General features: G+C 37.6%; 1 protein-coding gene across 4 annotated transcripts; it reads right to left on the bottom strand.

Moving 5' to 3' along the window:
• Positions 1-369: 369 nt before the first annotated feature.
• dnm1l (dynamin 1-like) lies at positions 370-19,326 on the bottom strand. 4 transcript variants are annotated; one of them, XM_067436480.1, is made up of 20 exons: positions 19,089-19,326; positions 16,494-16,638; positions 16,074-16,109; positions 14,597-14,643; positions 11,697-11,768; positions 11,035-11,121; positions 10,782-10,944; positions 10,503-10,623; positions 10,241-10,372; positions 9,945-10,151; positions 9,739-9,859; positions 8,832-8,987; positions 7,213-7,302; positions 7,005-7,097; positions 6,850-6,903; positions 6,550-6,621; positions 6,018-6,176; positions 5,773-5,882; positions 4,105-4,264; positions 370-746 (listed from the first exon to the last, which is right to left on the bottom strand). In XM_067436480.1, exons 1-20 carry the CDS (start codon positions 19,188-19,190, stop codon positions 690-692), a joined length of 2,184 nt encoding a protein of 727 aa, XP_067292581.1. In that variant the 5' UTR covers positions 19,191-19,326; the 3' UTR covers positions 370-689. The 4 variants fall into 4 exon arrangements, with proteins under 4 accessions (XP_067292581.1, XP_067292583.1, XP_067292582.1 ...); XM_067436482.1 differs by lacking the exon at positions 6,550-6,621 and having other exon boundaries at positions 19,089-19,325; XM_067436481.1 differs by lacking the exon at positions 16,074-16,109 and having other exon boundaries at positions 19,089-19,325.
• Positions 19,327-20,189: the final 863 nt, after the last annotated feature.

Here is a 20,189-nt window from a genome sequence, read left to right as displayed (position 1 = left end):
ATGCAGCGACTGTGTTCTTCAACAATATCCTGCTATCTTCTTTCGACGTGTTTATTGCTGCTGGCTAGCGTGATCCCATGAGTCGGTGGGCAAAGCTACTGAATTACACGTTCTGTAGAGGCGGTGTTTCGTCACTAGATGAAGTCAGGATGAAGCGCTCGATCGTTTTCTGGGCTTGGTGTCTATAAAAGCTTTTTTCTTTAACTAAAAAGGAAGTTTTCAGCTCTGAAATTTACAGGATAATCTTACATTACCATGACCTTATATATATCAAAAGCTCAAGGAAATGTTGATTTCTCAATTCATCACCCCTTTAAGAAATCCAATACTACCAAATTAAGCTACAACATAATGACAAAGCCTTTGATCTGTTTATAATCACTACCTTTAATTTAAGCTACATCAGGGACACATGGTCCTTTAACAGGCCGCACACATGGTGGCTTACATACATGAAAGAGATCAATGAATGGGACGGTGTGCAGGTGTGATATGTGCGGCCCCCAATGTAGTTCAGGAAGAGTCCGTTGCACACATAAAACTATATTCAATACACACTAACTGACACCAGTGCATTTTTCAAGTTGGCTGTCTGAAATCCAGACAGAACAGAGACAGTGCTGACCGCAGGTACTGCAGACCTCAGGGTTCGAGCAAAAGCGAAAGGGGCTGTACATCAGTGCAGGGCTTCACCACAGGTGTGTTTCACGGATCTCTGCGATCACCTGACTGGCTCTCTGCAGGGCCTATGGGCAAAAGAGAGGATAATAGTTTAAAAACAATAATTTTTTTATGATAAAATACGATACAATAAAAATATATATATATATATATAATTATAATTATAACTATATAATTCAAAGTTGAATAAAATGCTTAGTAATGCAGAGTAACATCTACATAAATATAAATTGTCAATCATTTAATCATAGCAAAATTTAAAGTCCTCATAAAAATCAAAATTGGCCATATTTACTTTGTTAGCACATATTACAGGTCTTAGGGTGAACAATTAATTTGTGCAAGTTAATACACAGAAAAAAAATTGTTTGCCGTGGTAATTTTTAATCAAAAATCTGAAAAGTTACTTCCGGTCTGGACACAACATTCCTTCTTAGATGACAGCTTGTGTTTTAAAATGCTTAACCACTCCCCTCCAACTGTTAGTCTGCTATGAGTGGGAGATGGAGAGGAGGAGAGCTGAAGTAAAACCCTGCCCTCTATTCAATATTCTGATTCACTTGGAAATATGTCACAGCACTGAAGAAAACACACTTTCAACTTCTGGTTCACTGGGACTTTAAAAAAATAAAATCTTTAAAAAAATGGGAAAAACAATTATTTTATTACTATTAATATAAAATCTTTAATCTTTTCTACATTACTAAAAATGTTTACACACACACACACACACACACACACACACACACACACACACACACACACACACACACACACACACACACACACACACACACACACACACACACACACACATATATATATATATAGGCATTTCTCAAAAAATTAGCATATGTGATAAAAGTTCATTATTTTCCATAATGTAATGATAAAAATTTAACTTTCATATATTTTAGATTCATTGCACACCAACTGAAATATTTCAGGTCTTTTATTGTTTTAATACTGATGATTTTGGCATACAGCTCATGAAAACCTAAAATTCCTGTCTCAAAAAATTAGCATATTTCATCCGACCAATAAATGAAAAGTGTTTTTAATACAAAAAAAAGTCAACCTTCAAATAATTCTGTTCAGTTATGCACTCAATACTTGGTCGGGAATCCTTTTGCAGAAATGACTGCTTCAATGCGGCGTGGCATGGAGGCGATCAGCCTGTGGCACTGCTGAGGTGTTATGGAGGCCCAGGATGCCTCGATAGCGGCCTTAAGCTCATCCAGAGTGTTGGGTCTTGCGTCTCTCAACTTTTTCTTCACAATATCCCACAGATTCTCTATGGGGTTCAGGTCAGGAGAGTTGGAAGGCCAATTGAGCACAGTAATACCATGGTCAGTAAACCATTTACCAGTGGTTTTGGCACTGTGAGCAGGTGCCAGGTCGTGCTGAAAAACGAAATCTTCATCTCCATAAAGCTTTTCAGCAGATGGAAGCATGAAGTGCTCCAAAATCTCCTGATAGCTAGCTGCATTGACCCTGCCCTTGATAAAACACAGTGGACCAACACCAGCAGCTGACATGGCACCCCAGACCATCACTGACTGTGGGCACTTGATACTGGACTTCAGGCATTTTGCCATTTCCTTCTCCCCAGTCTTCCTCCAGACTCTGTCACCTTGATTTCAGAATGACATGCAAAATTTGCATTCATCTGAAAAAAGTACTTTGGACCACTGAGCAACAGTCCAGTGCTGCTTCTCTGTAGCCCAAAGTGTCTTGACCTGGGGAATGCGGCACCTGTAGTCCATTTCCTGCACACGCCTGTGCACGGTGGCTCGGGATGTTTCTACTCCAGACTCAGTCCACTGCTTCCGCAGGTCCCCCAAGGTCTGGAATCGGCCCTTCTCCACAATCTTCCTCAGGGTCCGGTCACCTCTTCTCGTTGTGCAGCGTTTTTTGCCACACTTTTTTTTTCTTCCCACAGACTTCCCACCGAGGTGTCTTGATACAGCACTCTGGGAACAGCCTATTCGTTCAGAAATTTCTTTCTGTGTCTTACCCTCTCGCTTGAGGGTGTCAATGATGGCCTTCTGGACAGCAGTCAGGTCGGCAGGCTTACCCATGATTTCAGTTTTGAGTAATGAACCAGGCTGGGAGTTTTTAAAAGCCTCAGGAATCTTTTGCAGGTGTTTAGAGTTAATTAGTTGATTCAGATGATTAGGTTAATAGCTCGTTTAGAGAATCTTTTCATGATATGCTAATTTTTTGTGTTTTCATGAGCTGTATGCCAAAATCATCAGTATTAAAACAATAAAAGACCTGAAATATTTCAGTTGGTGTGCAATGCATCTAAAATATATGAAAGTTTATTTTTATTATTATATTATGGAAAATAATGAACTTTTATCACATATGCTAATTTTTTGAGAAGGACCTATATATATAATCTTTAAACCTTATATATATATATATATATAATTAATAATTAAATATATAAATAATAATTATTACTGTTTAATTATTATTTACTATTAAATAATACATTATTAGAATCTTCTTTTTCTTTCGGCTGTTCTCTTCAGGGGTCGCCACAGCGAATCATCTGCCTTCATCTATTCCTATCCTCTGTATCCTCTTCTCTCAGACCGACTACCTTCATGTCCTCCTTCACTACATCCATAAACCTCCTCTTTGGTCTTCCTCTTGACCTCCTTCCTGGCAGCGCTAACCTCAGCATTCTTTTACCAATATATTCACTCTCCCTCCTCTGAACATGTCCAAACCATTTCAACCTGGCCTCTCTAACTTTGTCTCCAAAACATCTCACATGTGCTGTCCCTCTGATGTACTCATTCCTGATCCTATCAATCCTCGTCACTCCCAAAGAGAACCTCAACATCTTCAGCTCTGCTACCTCTAGCTCTTCCTCCTGTCTTTTCCTCAGTGCAGTCTCCAAACCATACAACATCGCTGGTCTCACTACCGTCCTGTACACCTTTCCTTTCATTCTTGCTGGTACACTTTTATCACACAACAGACCTGACACTTTTCTCCACCCGTTCCAACCTGCCTGCACACGCTTCTTCACCTCTTTTCCACACTCCCCATTTTGAAATTAATAATTCATATAAATGGAACTCTGCATTACTAAACATGTTTACATTATGATACATTACTATTACAAATAATATATTTATTATTATTACATACATCATTATTAAATTAACAATTTATTGTAAATTCTACACTGTATTTCTAAATATTTGCATTAATGCATTCATTTTCATTATTAATAATATATATTAATTATTATTATTAAATTGTAATAGTAATACTTTTAAATAATAATAATAATAATCATTATTAACAGGATTAAATTCAAAATAATAAATAAAAAATAATGTAAAGGCTATACTGCATTATTAAACATTTTTACATTATTATTATATAAATGATTGACATTACTTTAAGCATATCTGCGGCCTCATTGCGGCGCTGGGCCATGTCCTCTGACTCCGTGAGGAGGTCATCCAGCAGGGCGGGTTTATACAACTGCCCCACCAGCTCGCTCTGTAAGCTGTCTTTTACATGGTTTACCAGGAAGTGCATCACAGCCTTTGGTACACTAAAGAGATGGAGAAACAGAGTGAGCATTCTGCATTAAACATTAAACTTCCAAGCAGAAGTTTCAACTAGAAACTCAAGTTTCCGAGATGAAACTTCTTAAGCAGAAGTTTAATCTCGGCATTCATATTACATTTGATTCATTTCATATGATCTCCTTTTACTGAAACACTAAAGAATGATGGTGAATACTGTCTGTACCTCTTACTGAGAGAAAGCACATGTTATCAGTATGTTTTGGGAAACTTTCTGGTCACAACTGGAGCTCAACCAACTCCAGCCTTAGAGAGACTGTGTATCTGTGTATGTGAGCAGTATTTTGTGTTACAGATCAGTATTGAAGGTTTACAATGGGCATATAAGGGAGAGTGATAGGATGTTCTCTGGACAAGCTGGCTCCTGCTCCAGAGCTAGAAGGTCATTACGTGCCTAATTCCAGGGTGAGAACATCAACAAGTGATCAGACTATGCATCTGATTAACTGACAATGTGTGGAAATATACCATGACTATTTATTTTCTCTTAGCCAATCAGAATCATTCAACTTGCAGTAATGACATGGATAGAAAAGAGTAAAACTGTAGAGAAATTGTATGTAAGAAATCTGGTAGAGAGGGAGCGCCGTCTACAAACTCCCTGTGAGACTTAAAGCTGGCTTCTGCTGATGAAACGGCAAACTATTCTTTCATGTATTTATTAACTTTTTTTTGTGTATTTATTAATTGCAATTCTGACTCTTGGTCTTCATTCTTCACAACTGGTCTTGGGTCATAAACTGTTATTCCCCTAACAATAGAAACTCAAATACAGTATGTGTACCGTATTTTCCGGACTATAAGTCGCACTGGACTATAAGTCGCATTAGGGCAGAGCGGGAGCCGCGCACACATGCGAGCACCTGCTCGCGTGCACTCGCTCGTGCCCGCTTCACTGCATAACCGAGCAGAAGAAGTTTGAAGTGAGTGAGAAACTTGTAAGGGACTGGCGAAAAGCAGAGGTTACTTTAACTGTAATGAAGAAAAAAAAGAAAGCTACTTCCGGACTGTAAGCAAGATGGCCAGCCCAGAGCTGAAAGGAACGAGTCCACAGATGCTTGAACTCTCTGCCGGGAGACGCTCAGCCGCGCAAGACGAACGCTGTGTGAATCATTCTCCGCTGCATATTTTACTACATGCAGTTTGTAATTTGCAGAATAAGATTTTCTTTATGGGGGCATTTTGTTTGTGTTCAGTCTTTCTAAGTTGTTGTCTTTAAGTTAATATTTCAGTTAAGAGTTTTTTTTTTTTAAGGCTACAGGAGCAGTAGGCTACAGGAGCAGCATAGAGCGCCCTCTCGCGGCTATATGTTTATTCTTGTCAGTCAGTATGAATTAAATTTGATATATAACTCGCAGCTGATTATAAGTCGTAGCTGACTATAAGTCGCAGGACCAGCCAAACTATGAAAAAAAGTGCGACTTATAGTCCGGAAAATACGGTATTTATAGTAGTCTCTAATAGAGGTACATACCTGTCTTGGATGTTTTTACGGACAATGAGAAAATAAGACTTGATGAGTCTCTCGATGACCTCGCAGTCCCTCTGTTCGCGTGCAGACAGTTTTCGGGCAACTGGCACAGGCTGATGAGAGATCAGAACAAAACAACACTAATACATTGCACTCAAAGACACCACAAATGCTTATGGGTGTTTATTTACATCTGCATGCAGGTCATTTCTGTAGCATAATCAAAAGTATGTGTTTTAAAGACTCACTACATCAAGTAGGTTCACTGCGTGTCCTCTCTGAGGGCTGGCGGGGACAGAGCTCTGTAGTTTATTCCTGTCTTCGCCCTGGCTTTCCTCTCCTTTCTTCAACATGCCTCTCCAGGTCCCTGTCCCTCCATCCTGCTCCCCTTGAGCTCCTCCGCCCATCTGATACACATTAACAGGAAGAACAAGAGGGGATGAGCACCCACTAGTGTTTAAAGCACTATCCCATGCAGTCCATTTGTGTTTTATGTATTGGTTTAGGCTTCGAACTTCGAGCTTTGTACACAACAGTTCACACATAAAACACAGATTTTGGCCACAAACTGAAACGATACAATTGCAGTTGTAGAGGGTCTTCAAAATCAACCTAAAATCACAACAGAAGTTTGAGAAGGTCCCGATCAGTAAAACCAAAACTGCTGTCAGTTTAGTGGTTTGTGACCATGCAGTCGGGGTTATAGTTCAGGGGGAGCAGATCGAGTGGGTTGAAAATCAACTCCATGCTTTGCCCCTACAAATAGGGGGCGCCACACACCTTAGGCCCATCGCCCTCAGCAGGCGGCTGCTCAGTGGGTGACACTGACTGCCCACCAGGACCTTTTAAGGACTACAAAGAGACACAGGAAGAGAAGAGACTAGTCAGCTAGAGGAAAGCAGCAGATTTTTTGTCCGATTTAAATCAAAACTGCAAGAAAAAGCAGCAAGACTTTGGTTTATGAAACAAACTAATTTCCAGAGAGAGGAAAAAAGACAAAAGAACACTGTAAATAGCAGCCCGTTGCATTTTCCTGTGAGAAAAGGCAATTCTCTGATAGCTCAAGATTTAACATCATACCTTATCACGAGGCACCGCTGAGGGAAGCTCTCTCATTCGGTTACGTCTCTGCTCCTGTTTATGAAGACAACAAATATCAGTCACACACTCAATTATTTTCCAATCAATACATTTCAGTCATAAATCTAAATTAAATCATCAAAATGTCAGTAAACCTCAATGTTGTTGTTCATGACCCCACAAGCATCTGCGAAGTCTGGGTGTTTTGTGTTGATATAAGCCAACTCAATCGCCACAAGATTGTGAACCTGGAGCAGAGAGCAAACACAGCTTTATAATAGAAATATATGCACATATTCTGCCCAATGAAGCTGGTCCATAATATATAAAGGAATAACAGCATGAGAGAAAAATAAAACAAACCATCTCATTGGTAACTGGTAGCCTCTTCCTGAGCAGAGAGGTGACCACTTCTACTATGGCATCATGGAGCTTTGGAAACCTAAGCAACTCCTGGCAAAAAAGAGAGAAGATAACAATTAGTATATATATATATATATATATATATATATATATATATATATATATATATATATATATATATGTAAGTAAAACAATGCTAATAAAATATAAGTATTTATATTTGAGTGTTTTTATATTATATTGATTGAATTACAATGATGGAATTCTAATCAAATGTGAGCCTGGACCTCAAAACCATAAAATCATTGTTTTTTAAATTGAGAAGTATACATAATATGACAGCTGAATAAGCTTTCCACTGATGTATGGTTTGTTGGAAAAGGGAAATATTCGGCCAAGATACAACTATTAGAAAATATGGAATATGAGGTGGAAAAGGATTTTTTTTTTAAAATATTGAGAAAATTCACCTTTAAAGTTGTCCAAATGAATTTCATTTTACTAAAACTAATATATATGCAACAAATATACCCGTGCCACTTATGACTGGTTTTGTAGTGCAAGGTCAAACATTTAAAACGTATACTGATTTATTTTTATTTTTCAAGTTTAAAAAAAAAAAAACACATTTCAATGTAATAGGCTGTAATCTAAATTGATATATTTAAAATCAGCATACTATTTAAATGGATGCAATATTTACTTAAACAAAAAACAAAAAAAACAGACACTAGGTGGTAGTTAGGACAAATTTGTTAGGCACAGGGACAGTTATTCAGCAATTGCCTCAATTTCAATATTACCAAATACTAGCTTAGTCATCATTAAAGGTCTGTTCACACCAAGAATGATAACTATAACAAAAACTATATTAGCATCCACACCAACAGACTTACAAGAAACATTCTGTTTATTCTAAGAGCGTGCTGGAGATTTATCAACTGCCACTTTTAAACCTCAAGCTCTTACAAGCTTTGGATACTGTTTAGAATTCTGTGTTTTTTTTTTGTTCATCAGCTGTTAGGAGTTATTTTGTTCCCCTGTTGTAGTTATAACTGTCATGTGGACTTTGCTCTTCACAATTATTAAAACGTTATAGTTATCGTTCTTGATGTGAACAGGCCTCAAAATCGTGAAAGTCTTTTCTTCCTATTGTGACTATTTAAGTGAAGCAGCTTTACAAATGAGAAAAAAAATGTAGCACAGGACTTTATTTTGTTTTTAATGGGAAAATGATTGGATGGTTGTGGTTTGCTATTGGTCGATCTCACGAGAGTGACAGTTTGTCCCGCCCTCAAACCAGTAAACAAATCATCAGAGAAGAGATGTTGCTGCAAGTGGGAGGGGAAGTTATTTTTAATTAAAGATTACGAGGGCACATGAATAAAAAAATTATGATGCACACGGATAAATCAATTTGAATAAAATCCATAAAAAACAACAATTGCACATTTTTATATCATGGTGACTTTAACTAATGTGTTGTATAACAATGGTGGAAAATAGTTTTTCTTTATTTGCTAGGGTAAAAAAGTCAGACGTGATGCAACCGGCAAATATATGCATGTGTATGCAGGCGGAAAACTGATGAAATGCACAGACATACGTCTCCAGTCTACCTGAGTGCTGTAGTTGCTACAGTGCTGAATGATCCTCTGCATCTCCTCATGCACCAGCTCCACACAGCGCAGACTGGGCTCCTCCAGACGCTTCACCTGCCTCTTCACCAGAAGCTCAAACGACACCTCAGGCACGAACAGAGCAGGACGTGGACCCTGAAGAAACACAAGAACTACATTACAGGCTACAGAAACAACTGAAACTTCTGCCATATGCGATCTAATTTGAGATGCAATGGTATGAAAAGAAGGAGACTGGCACAAGGTAGAACAAAATTGTTGAATAAAATCGTTATTTTGATTGTTTTTGCACACAAAAAGTATTCTTGTGGCTTCATAAAATTAAGGTTGAACCACTGGAGTCACATGGACTATTTAAATGATGGCTTTACTACATTTCTGGCCCTTCTGGACTTTCTGGAAAGTGTTAATTAAATCGCTGTCTATGTCAGAGGGTCAGAGAGCTCTCGGATTTCCTCAAAATATCTTCATTTGTGTTCTGAAGATAAACGAATGTCCTACGGGTTTGGAATGACATAAGGATGAGAAATTAATGACAATTAAAATTTTTAGGTGTACTAACCCTTTAACTTGCTTAATTCTGGACTATTAACAGTGAGTTTTTCAAATTGCAGCAATCAAATACTGTTTTAATGATGATTAAAAAAAACACTGTGTGTCAAAAATGTTATTGTGGCTCGAGCTGGTAACCGTTTCATTCCTAGATCTAACTCCACGATGTTATACAAGATCTTCTTTAAGTCACTGTAATATTTAGGAGTTGTGCCAAAATAGAAATCTGCAGACTCTGAGCAGACTGCAGCACAATGCAGAGCACCGCAGGCTGCAGTTTTCATTTTGAATCCATATAAAAACAAAAGGATGTAGAAGTCGCTACACAACCTACCGTAGCATTCCTAATAGCTGTAAGGACATCTATGGTTGTAAGTCCTCCAAGAGGGTCGACTGACTCCAGTGTCCTACCAAACGTCTCATGGAAAATATAACAAATTCTTGCACCACCACATCTAAAAAATGAGCACAAAAAACTGCGGTTAGCACAAGCACTGTAATTAGCTTTATTTCAGTAACCGAAAGAAAGGGGGAACTAACAGTTCAGTGGTCTCAATGTATTTGGCAGTCCCTTCAATAGTGTTGCAGTACTCCGTGGCGAACTTTGTGATGAGCTGCAGCAGGGTAGCGCTCTTGTCGTCCACCGGCTCGCCGTAGCTGCTGAGCAGGGACTGATACTGGGCTGCTAGAACGTTAATACGCGTCTTCAGCTCCGGTAAACAGTCCCTAATATGATGCATCAATAACCTAATGGGGAAAACAGGATTTGAATACTTTAAAGGCAGATATGCGCAGAAAAATTAATAAAATGTGATGTTTCAAGCAGAAACTCTCACCTATTTAATGTCCTGGCAAGATATTTGGTTCCGTTTCTGTTGGCGAGGGAGGGGTATTTCTTCTGCAGGAAGGCATATTCATCACGAATGGAGTCCGCCACACATTTCTTATTATTGATGTCCAGCTGACTCCTGAATAAAGACATTCAATCATATATCTAACAAAAGAAGTGTGTGTATACTGTATACACAAAGATATACTGTATATATGATATATGATTGTAGTAAAATTTATATTATTACATAAAATAAAATAAATTACCTGTTGACCACTCCAATCAGTCCTAGTTTGACAGGAATGACTCTGCCCATTAATACATCCATTGCATCAGTACCAGCATCCATCAGATCTAGTTTAGTCACCACAGCCAGTGTTCTGCGACCTGACAGTGGGAAAAAATTTAAATGCTGTGTTTAAAAACAAAACTGCTTTACACAGCTATGCAGAGAAACATCACATCACACAAAGTGAAAGATACAGATATCATGTGCAAAAATAATGCACAAGTAGAATAAAAAAACAAAACATAAATATGCTGACCATCTGTATCCACCTCACGGGCCACTTTCAGCGCTTCAGAGGTGGCCATGTCTGTGTTTGCCGCAGTGACAGCTAAAATAATGCAGTTGGGATTACTGATGTATTTTAGGATCAGTTCACGGATCTGCAGCTCGATATCTTTGGGCTGGTCTCCCACTGGGACCTGAACATGAATATATCAGTGTCAGTGTCAAAAAAATCATCCACAAACAGAATATTCAAACAGGCCAAGCTGTGCTTTTGAATAAAACACCTTTGTGATGCCAGGCAGATCCACAAGCGTGAGATTGACAACATGTGGGGAAAAGATTTTCAGATGAATAGGCTCGTCACTGATCCCCTGTGAAACAATGACACAAGATGTATTTGTAAGACCCTCAACATTCTGTATTGGTCAATACAGCCAATAGAAAATACCAATAGAAAATACACTGCAATTCAAAAGTTGGTTTGGTTTTGATAGAAGTCTCTTATGCTCACCAAGGCCACATTTACTTGATCAAAAATACAGTAATACTGTGAAATATTTGCAAAATTTAAAACAACTGTTTTTTTTTATTTGCAAATATTTTAAAAAGTCATTTATTACTGTAATGCAAAGCTAAATTTTTAGCATCACTACTCCAGTCTTGTGTTACATGATCTCTCAGAAAACATTCTAATATGCTGATTTGGTGCAAAAGAAACATTTCTTATTATCATCAATGCTTAATATTTTTGTGTAAACCGATACTTTTTTTAGGATTCTCTTATGAATAGAAAGTTCCAAAGAACAGTATTTTTTAAATTAGAAACCTTTTGTAACATTAATGCATTTAAGGAAAAAAAATTTACCACAAAATGTTAAATGGTAGTGTATATACAGGGTTAGAAATAAACCATTATCTGATGTAGTTCTTTTGGGCTTTTCCATACCTTGTTATTGCCAGAAATTCTTTCTGTTTCAGTTTCGATTTCTTGCCTGATTTCATCAAAATCTGTGTAGACCTAAAAGGCCAAGACACAAAATAAACAATCATGACATCTCACTTCACAGAGTCTTAACTCAAACTTCTAAAACATTAAAGAGAACAAGAAACACTGGGGAATGGTATTAATGTAACATGAGGTGAACGCACAGCATGTGTCTGTACTCCTGTGATCATTTGGACCAACAAATGTTCATAAATTAAATTATTTGTTCTCCAACTGTCAAACAATCAAACAAATTCACTGCAATGGCGTTTGTAGCACATAAAGCTGTCTTGAGGCCAGAATGACTGAATAAACCTACATTGTGCAGTGTCTCTTTGATGTAACAACTGTTCCACTAGGACTTACTCAAGTGTGAGGTGTTGGATGATCCCAATTTAAACATGTGCCTAGAGACATTGGGTCTCATTCACTGAATTAAAGGTGCCCTAGAATTAGTTGAAACAATATGTTAAATAGTTCTCTGATATCTACATAGAGGGTATGTGGCTTATTTAAGGGCAAAATTGTCCAGATACAGTTTTACAGGTCCATTTACAACACCAGAAATTGTCCCTAGGATGTAATGCTCTGTTTTTAACTTATTTGGAAGAGTCATGAATATTAATGTTGAGCTCTGCTCTGATTGGCTTATTTCAGCAGCTCATAGCAGTTCAGTTGTTCAGCGAAGTGGCTCGTGAGTCCTGACAGAACACAGACTGACTGAATAAGACTTTAATCAAATGGAGGTGGCTGAAATGCAGCTTACTTGTTTACTGGTGTTTTGAGATCATCCGTGCGTGAGAGAGAGCTCGCATGCATATGGTTGCCAGATTGAACATGTTTAGGTAAAACACCGGATAGTATACGTGTTCTTTTCACAGAAAATCTCTGTTTGGTGGATCTAAATTACTAAAATCTGGCAAACGCAAACACGAACGCTCTTCTTTCCCTTCGACAAAACCAAAACCAGTGGTTTTTGTTCAAGTTTTTATTTTTTAAACTACATTTTAGACTCATCTTTTTTCGTCAACGATATTGCATGTTTATATAACGTTAGTCACAATGCAGGCTATGCAGTGACTGTGTATACTCTGAAATACAAGCATGCAAAACGTCATACTTCAGTTCTCAAAAATGTAAAATAAATTATATATATATATATATATATATATATATATATATATATATATATATAATTTTTTTTTTTCAAAATGAATAGAAGCCTTGTCAAATGACTATCGTTTTAACTTATACGGTGGAGGAGGTGACGTTAGCAACTGAACTTCAACTAAACTCACGTAGTATGACATACGTATCTACGGTTGTATTTTGTAATACAAAATAATATTAACCTTTGTCATTAGACACACTATTTAGTTTTGTATGGTACTTGGAGTTTCCTATTGTTACTGTACTAGCATCTTGCGTCATCTAGACAATGCGGTCTCTCTAAGAAACTTTCAATTTAATCAGAAATTGTTTAAATAGTCAATAAGTGGATTTATCACTACTTCCTGCTTGCAGGAATATAGTTGTAATTACCCCTTTCTTCAGTTTAAGACGCTGAGTGAAGCTTGCTTGAAATGGGCCAAGCAAACAAATGATTTTGAATTAAATTTTTGCGGTATCCGATTATAATAAACATCAACCATGACTGTTGACATTTTTTATCTGTGGGAAGGGTAGAAAAGTCCTCACGTCCCCTGCACAGCCTGGATAATGACATTTGTGTCCATGAGCTGCCGTTTTCGCTATCCTCGCATGACGCTTCTTTACCTGCAGTCCCGATGATTTTGTTTCAAAGATCAAAGATCACATCAAATGGAGTTCTGAACTGGCTGAAACGAGTTGCCATTTTGTTTCCGGCATGTGCTTTAAGCGGTAGACCAATCACAACAGACTGGGCCATCTGACCAATCAGTGCAGAGCAGGCTCTCAGAAAGTAGGAGTTTAGAGAGACCGAATCCTTTGTTAAACCCTTTCACACACTGTGAGAAAAGGGGATGCTGCAATGTATATTATGAGAATGAGTGCTTTTTTGATCTTGGATGCATGTGAAACTATTACAGGAGACCTTCCAAAACAAAACTGGGAATACAGTAGCATAACTGGGGCACTTTAATAGCTTTTGTAGTAAAATGTACTCCAAAATTACAACAAAAAACCTCACTTTCACGCTATTCACTGTTGGGTTATTCACAAAGTACATCGCTTCCAGGTTTTACAGAAAAAAAACGGCTCACTATTGGCTGAGCACAATCCCATGATCACATGAATGCGTTGTGGTGCTTGCGTGAATCACATAGGAGACAGGCACGTAAGAGAATAGATTGTTGAATAAAGTCGTTATTTTTGTTTGTTTCTGCGCACAAAATATTTTCTTGTCGCTTTAATATTAAGGTTGAACCACTGCAGTCACATGGACTATTATAAAGATGACTCTATTGCCTTTCTGGGCCTTGAAAGCTGCAATTACATTGCAGTCTATGGAGGGATCAGAGAGCGCTCAGATTTGATCAAAAATATAGTTTTATGGTTTTGGAACGACATGATGTAATTAATGAGGACAAAATTTTGAGGGTGAACTAACCCTTTAATATGAAATTTTATACATTTATATTTAATCTTAAATATTAATATGTACAACTGGCAAATAAAAGCATAAGAATGAGACATTCACAAGAAGTTCTACTGTGTATATAATTACTAAACCATGGAAAACTATTATTATTCAGAATTGTTCATAATGGACTCCTAAAAAAAGTTAAAAGGGCCACACACAAGAGACCTTTGCTGCTGACATACTCGTATACGTGATTGTGAATTCTTTGTCTAAACATCTATTGTACAGCTTTCCATACCTTGTTTTTGGTGTGTAGAAATTTCCCCCACTCGTCTCCATCCACTCCTGTGGGAAAAATGTTGACGACATTATGTAAACTTTCACTTTCTTAAAAAGACATTACTCTGCCAAATAGGATAGGGTTTTGTACCACATCAAAATATAATTTCTATTTTTTTAAGCACAATGACAGCAAATAAAAAAAAACTGCTACAAAACAAAAGCAAAGTGCAGTGCATTGTGGGAAGCACAGCCTACCTAACTCAAACTAAAACACACTATTCTAATAAAGACTTTGACTCTTCACAATAAATAGTAGTTGATGACTTTGTTTTTAGTGAGTAAACAGATGTTTTGCAGTGTGATATGATTTATATACCATTTTCACGATTTCCAGTTTGTGTGTGTCTGTGTGTGTGTGTGTGTGTGTGTGTGTGTGTGTGTGTGTGTGTGTGTGTGTGTGTGTGTGTGTGTGTGTGTGTGTGTGTGTGTGTTCACGACTGCAACTTGGATGGGTTAAATGCAGAGTACAAATTTCGAGTATGGGTTACCATACTATGCCTTCATGTCATGTCACTGTCGCTTTGAGACCCAAATCCTTTATATTTGCCACTTCGATCTGAAAATGAAACTAGACTGTATTCGAGTTTCCTCAGTCTGGGTTTCTTTAAGCCAGTGGTATACAAACCTGTCTTAGGCTCCATTTACACTGCATGGTTCAAGTGACCCAATTTTTTCCTCTCATGTGGCACAGAACGGATATGACGTGTGAACGTGTAAGCAGTAAAAAACACATGGATTCCAATATCCTCAGATCGGATTCAGGCCTCACTCATATGTGGTAATAAATCGGATATGTGCATTTGCATCTGCCATGTAAGTGGTCAAATCTGATATTCCCCAGTAAATGCGAGTCGTACGTCATTGAAAAAAGGACGGAGGCGAATGGCATTAACTCAGGTGGACACGAACTGCGATCAAGGGTCTGTGTTGCCAAGTCTGTGGTTTTCCTGCAGAATTTGGCTACTTTAACACTGACCTTTAAAAGATGTGTAGAAAAGTGCAGACAGCAAAACATTGTATAATCATTTTGTCTGGGTCCATTGCATTTCGCGCTGTTTTACTCTCTTTTCCGGTTAAGAACGTCTTGGGCTGTTTCACCAGTGTACAGTGTAAATGCAAATATCGGATACGGGTCGTTTTTAAAAGATGATGTAAGAGGGTCGTCAAAAAAATCGGATATAGTCACCAAATCGGAATTGTGCATCAAGACCTGCAGTGTAAATGCAGCCTTAAAGCACAACCAGCACAATATCTACTAACTAGCTGATGAGTTGAATCAGGTGCATTAGATGAAGGATTGCTCCAGGACAGGTTTGAAAACAACTAAGCCATTGCATTGGCAGCGTCACCAAAGCTTATAAATGGAAGCAGGATGAGATAAACACAAAGCTGTTCAACACAAGCAAAAGGGCAAGAAACAAGAAAAAGGAAACCTTTGTAAAGGCGCCCATTTTTCCAGGCATTGGGCTCTGTGTTTAAAGAGAGATGACAGAATGTTAGCCTGCAGCAATGCAGTCTTTATAGGACTCTAGCGTAGCTAAAACTACACAAATGCAGAGATGCCCATGCTAAAAGCTTCATCTCAAATACGAAAGGTGTATTTATACCTTTCAGTATACTTGTGTACTGAAAGGTGACATTTTATTTGAAGAAACAGCACACAGGGATAAATTGGCTCGGATCACTATGTTCACCTTTTTTTTTTTTTACTAAACATGGCACATGACGACCTAACAAGTACCTGACACCACTGCACGCCCATTGATTGAGCAACCAAATTAGAAACAAGGTAGCACGTACATCCCCACAAACAAAAACTGCAGGTCATTAATTCATGCTTTAATAGTACATACCATTCTCCTCGCCTGTCTTTCTTCTGTCCTCCGGGTCTACGTGCACCAGCTGGAGAATGAGAGGCCTGCGGGTGACGATGCCCGTCCCGCGGGGCAGAAGGTCTCTGCCAACCAAGCTCTCCAGCACAGAGCTTTTGCCGCTGCTCTGGAAATCAGACGCACCACACAAAACATGCAAGTCAGTACTCACTACATCTATCTGGCCTGTCAATTACTGAACATTTACTTCCTAAAAACATGTTTAGAGCAGAAACTACAAGTTTACTTGCTGATCAAACTTGTACCTAGAGAGCTTAACCTTATAGAGCTTTTGTAGCCCCGCCTCTTTCTAGCTCAGCGGCTCTTCCGTTTGTATTTCAACACCATGAAAGACCTTACGGATTTATGAATGAACTGCCCGTTCGTTTTAAAGAAAATGTATGTAAGATTAGTGGTGTTTTGGCAACCCGGAGGCCGAAACACTACTGACTTCGTGATTGGTCGATAGGTGGAGGGTGGCGCTTCAGACCAAAACCCAACATGTCAACATCAGTTGAGGGATGCAACAACAACTTTTACATGAAAATATCCTGGCTGGACTACTGTTGTCAGTGATATAAGTTTTTGAAATGAACATGATTTCTTAATGTCTAGTGACATATCAGTACCATTTTATGATTAATTGAAATACATTTCTTACGTACAGTACCTTTAAAGTCTTCCCAGCCTACTGTCATTTGTTATGACATTACAATGCTCATGATAACTTTCGGTAATGCTAACTCACCAGCTAATTCCTCTTCAATAGCGATGCCATAGAAATGTACAGAGCTAGCACAAAAAAGGAAGTTCAAACACAAAATTCTAAAGATGCCTGCAAGCTTGTTTCTCTGGTGCATACATAATCTGTATCATGAATTTCCAAGACCTCTAAATTATCAACATGAGCAAAACTTTGCTGAAAAACCGGTTGTACACAATCTGCTACATGCCTTCTGTCATCTGATTGATCGCTTTTACTTTTCAGCAAGTAAAAAAACTTTTAGAATCATTCTAAAAATGCCACCCTCCAGGTAAATGTCAGAATAACTTTTATATTCGTTAATAATATTTCAAGATGTTCAAGAACATTTGCTGGACAAGACATAGATTAGGTTCACTTAATTATCATACATTTATGAAATTCCTGTTAAAATGTAACTATAAAAAATAGGGAAAATCAGGCTTTTGAGGAAGTTTTTTTTGTAAAATCTCCCAATCATCATTATATTTTGCGACATAATTAAAACTACAGAGCTTTGATCATAAAACAAATCATTTAAATAGAATCTTAATACTAAGACATGTAAGTATCTTATCAAAATTTCATCCTATTTTTTGCCATATAATTAATCTATACAAAACTGATTATCATTGCTCAGTTTGAGCCTCTATATTCTCAACATATTGAGCCATAAAATTCTGAAACATAATATAAAACACATATGCAAACTCCTTAAACTTCTTTTATATTTTGTCTAAATTTTAATGTTCCATTTAACAAAAAAAAATATCTTTCAATACATGGCCCAAAACAGTTGAAGTATGACATGTGCAATCTTTGCTTATTCTACAGACCATAGCTTTGGACTAACTTTTCCACAAAAACAATACACTTTTGTTAAAATCTGGGGGAAAGGATAGGTTGGTAACCTGTGTGGTAACCTTTTCGGACAGACAGCCATATCCTCTTAAGCGGTCAGTGAAAGTCTCTGCTTTAAGACTCTTTAAATGTATTATACCTGAACTGTGTGTGACAGATCATTGGAAACTCTTCTACTTGACGAGTCAGTCAGGTATACAGTACTTACATTAAAGTTCTATATTAACACTATTATGCATGCAATATTTCCCACAGTGAAATTATATTTATTGTAATGTCAGATGGATAAGATCCACAATCATTGACACATTAGTACTAATCTGTAAATGTTGTCCTTCATACAGTGAGTTCTGCAGCTGTTGTTCAGTCCAAGCATGTTCCCCGAACTGTCAAGTTCAGACCTACCATGGCGCATCTCATAATGTGTTAGTGTTAGCTGTACTGAGACCATCACAGCTCTATAATATACTTTATGATATTGCTCATGCTGTTAAAACAAAAACATTCATAGCAGTAGACATTTTCACATAATATGATTGAGAGGTCAATTATTAAAAAAGGAATGAGGAAAGTTATCACGCATAAGAAATGCTTAAGTTAGCACGCTAGTTAGCTGGGTAGCGCAGATGACATTATTTGAAAGCTAGTTCATTAAACATTTTGATTTTATTGTCTTAATGGTCAGTGCATTTAAAACGACATATGTTTATTTGTGGTTGACCTTGCCATATATAAGAAATGTCGCAGGAAAAAAAAGAAAAACGTAGCTAATAATAATAGCCTAGGCTGTGTTCCAAAATGAGTGAACTGCATAGGTAGGCGCTTCATTTGCGCCCTCGAACTTTCGCTTTCATTCCGTATTTTAATGCCCAAAAATGCACTCTAGGAAGGTAACTCACTAGGTTTTGAGAAACCGCCATAAACCTGTAGGCTAATGTTATATGCCTGAATGGAAACAGCAACTAAATTATTACCTGCGTTCCCACAACTGCAATCTGAGGCAGCTGGATAATATCCGCCCCCACTGTGTTAAAAACATCCTGGAGTTTGTTAATGACAGGAATAAGAGCCTCCATAGCGTTGACGATCTCTTCCCCTGTCAAAATGAATGAGCTAAGGCGACTACCGCGGTTAAACACGGCACAAAGTCATCCAATGTCCCTCACAGTGGCACCATGAAGCAACCCGGCCGCGGAAAAACTGCGCACACTGGTGCATTGTGGGACTTGTAGTTTTAGTCGGCACAAAAGCTGTTGACCCACTTTTGAATTTTCTGGAAATAAACTACACTACCAGGCATTGTTATAAGTGGATGCGACGAATCAACCGTAACTAGTATGGGGTGCAACAAAATATTTTGGAGAATTTGTTTGGGTGAGAACGGTAGCACAGAACATATTTAAAGTACCAATATTACATTACACATGTAGCCACGTTGTGTTATTAAAGAGATAGTTCACTCATAAATGATAATTCTGCCATCCTTTATTAACCCTCAAGCTGTTCCAAAACTGTATGAATTTATTTATTCTGCTGTACACTGCTTCAAAGAACGTCGGTAACTAAACAGCTAATGGGCCCCATTGACTTCCAGAGTATTTTCCCCCATATTATCATGGAAATAAATAGGGTCCATCAACTGTTTGGTTACCAACAATCTTCAAAATATCTTAATTTTGTGTTCATCAGAAGACATAAATTCATACCGTTTTAGAACAACTTTTGGGGGTGAATAAATCATGGCAGAATTATAATTTTTTAGTGAACTATCACCTTAAGTACACACATTTTTACAAACTTGAAGTGGATACATTATTAAAAGTTAGAAACAAAATAAAAATATATATATATAATAAATAAATAAATAGGAAGAAAAGATTGTGACTTAAATTATCTATCAATATTTTAATAATAATTAATAATAATTACATGATCTAATTAACAATAATTAATAATATTACATGATTTAAAAGCCTTTTGTTTGAGTGACAAATGTGACCCTGGACCACAAAACCAGTCATATAAGGGTACATGTTTTATTGAAAGCTCTTCATATCTTTTGATGTATGGTTTGT

Source organism: Pseudorasbora parva, chromosome 25 (assembly GCF_024679245.1).
Source record: "Pseudorasbora parva isolate DD20220531a chromosome 25, ASM2467924v1, whole genome shotgun sequence".
NCBI lineage: Eukaryota > Metazoa > Chordata > Actinopteri > Cypriniformes > Gobionidae > Pseudorasbora > Pseudorasbora parva.
The sequence above is the reverse complement of the archived record's forward strand: the minus strand, read 5'-3'. Positions and strand labels throughout refer to the sequence as shown.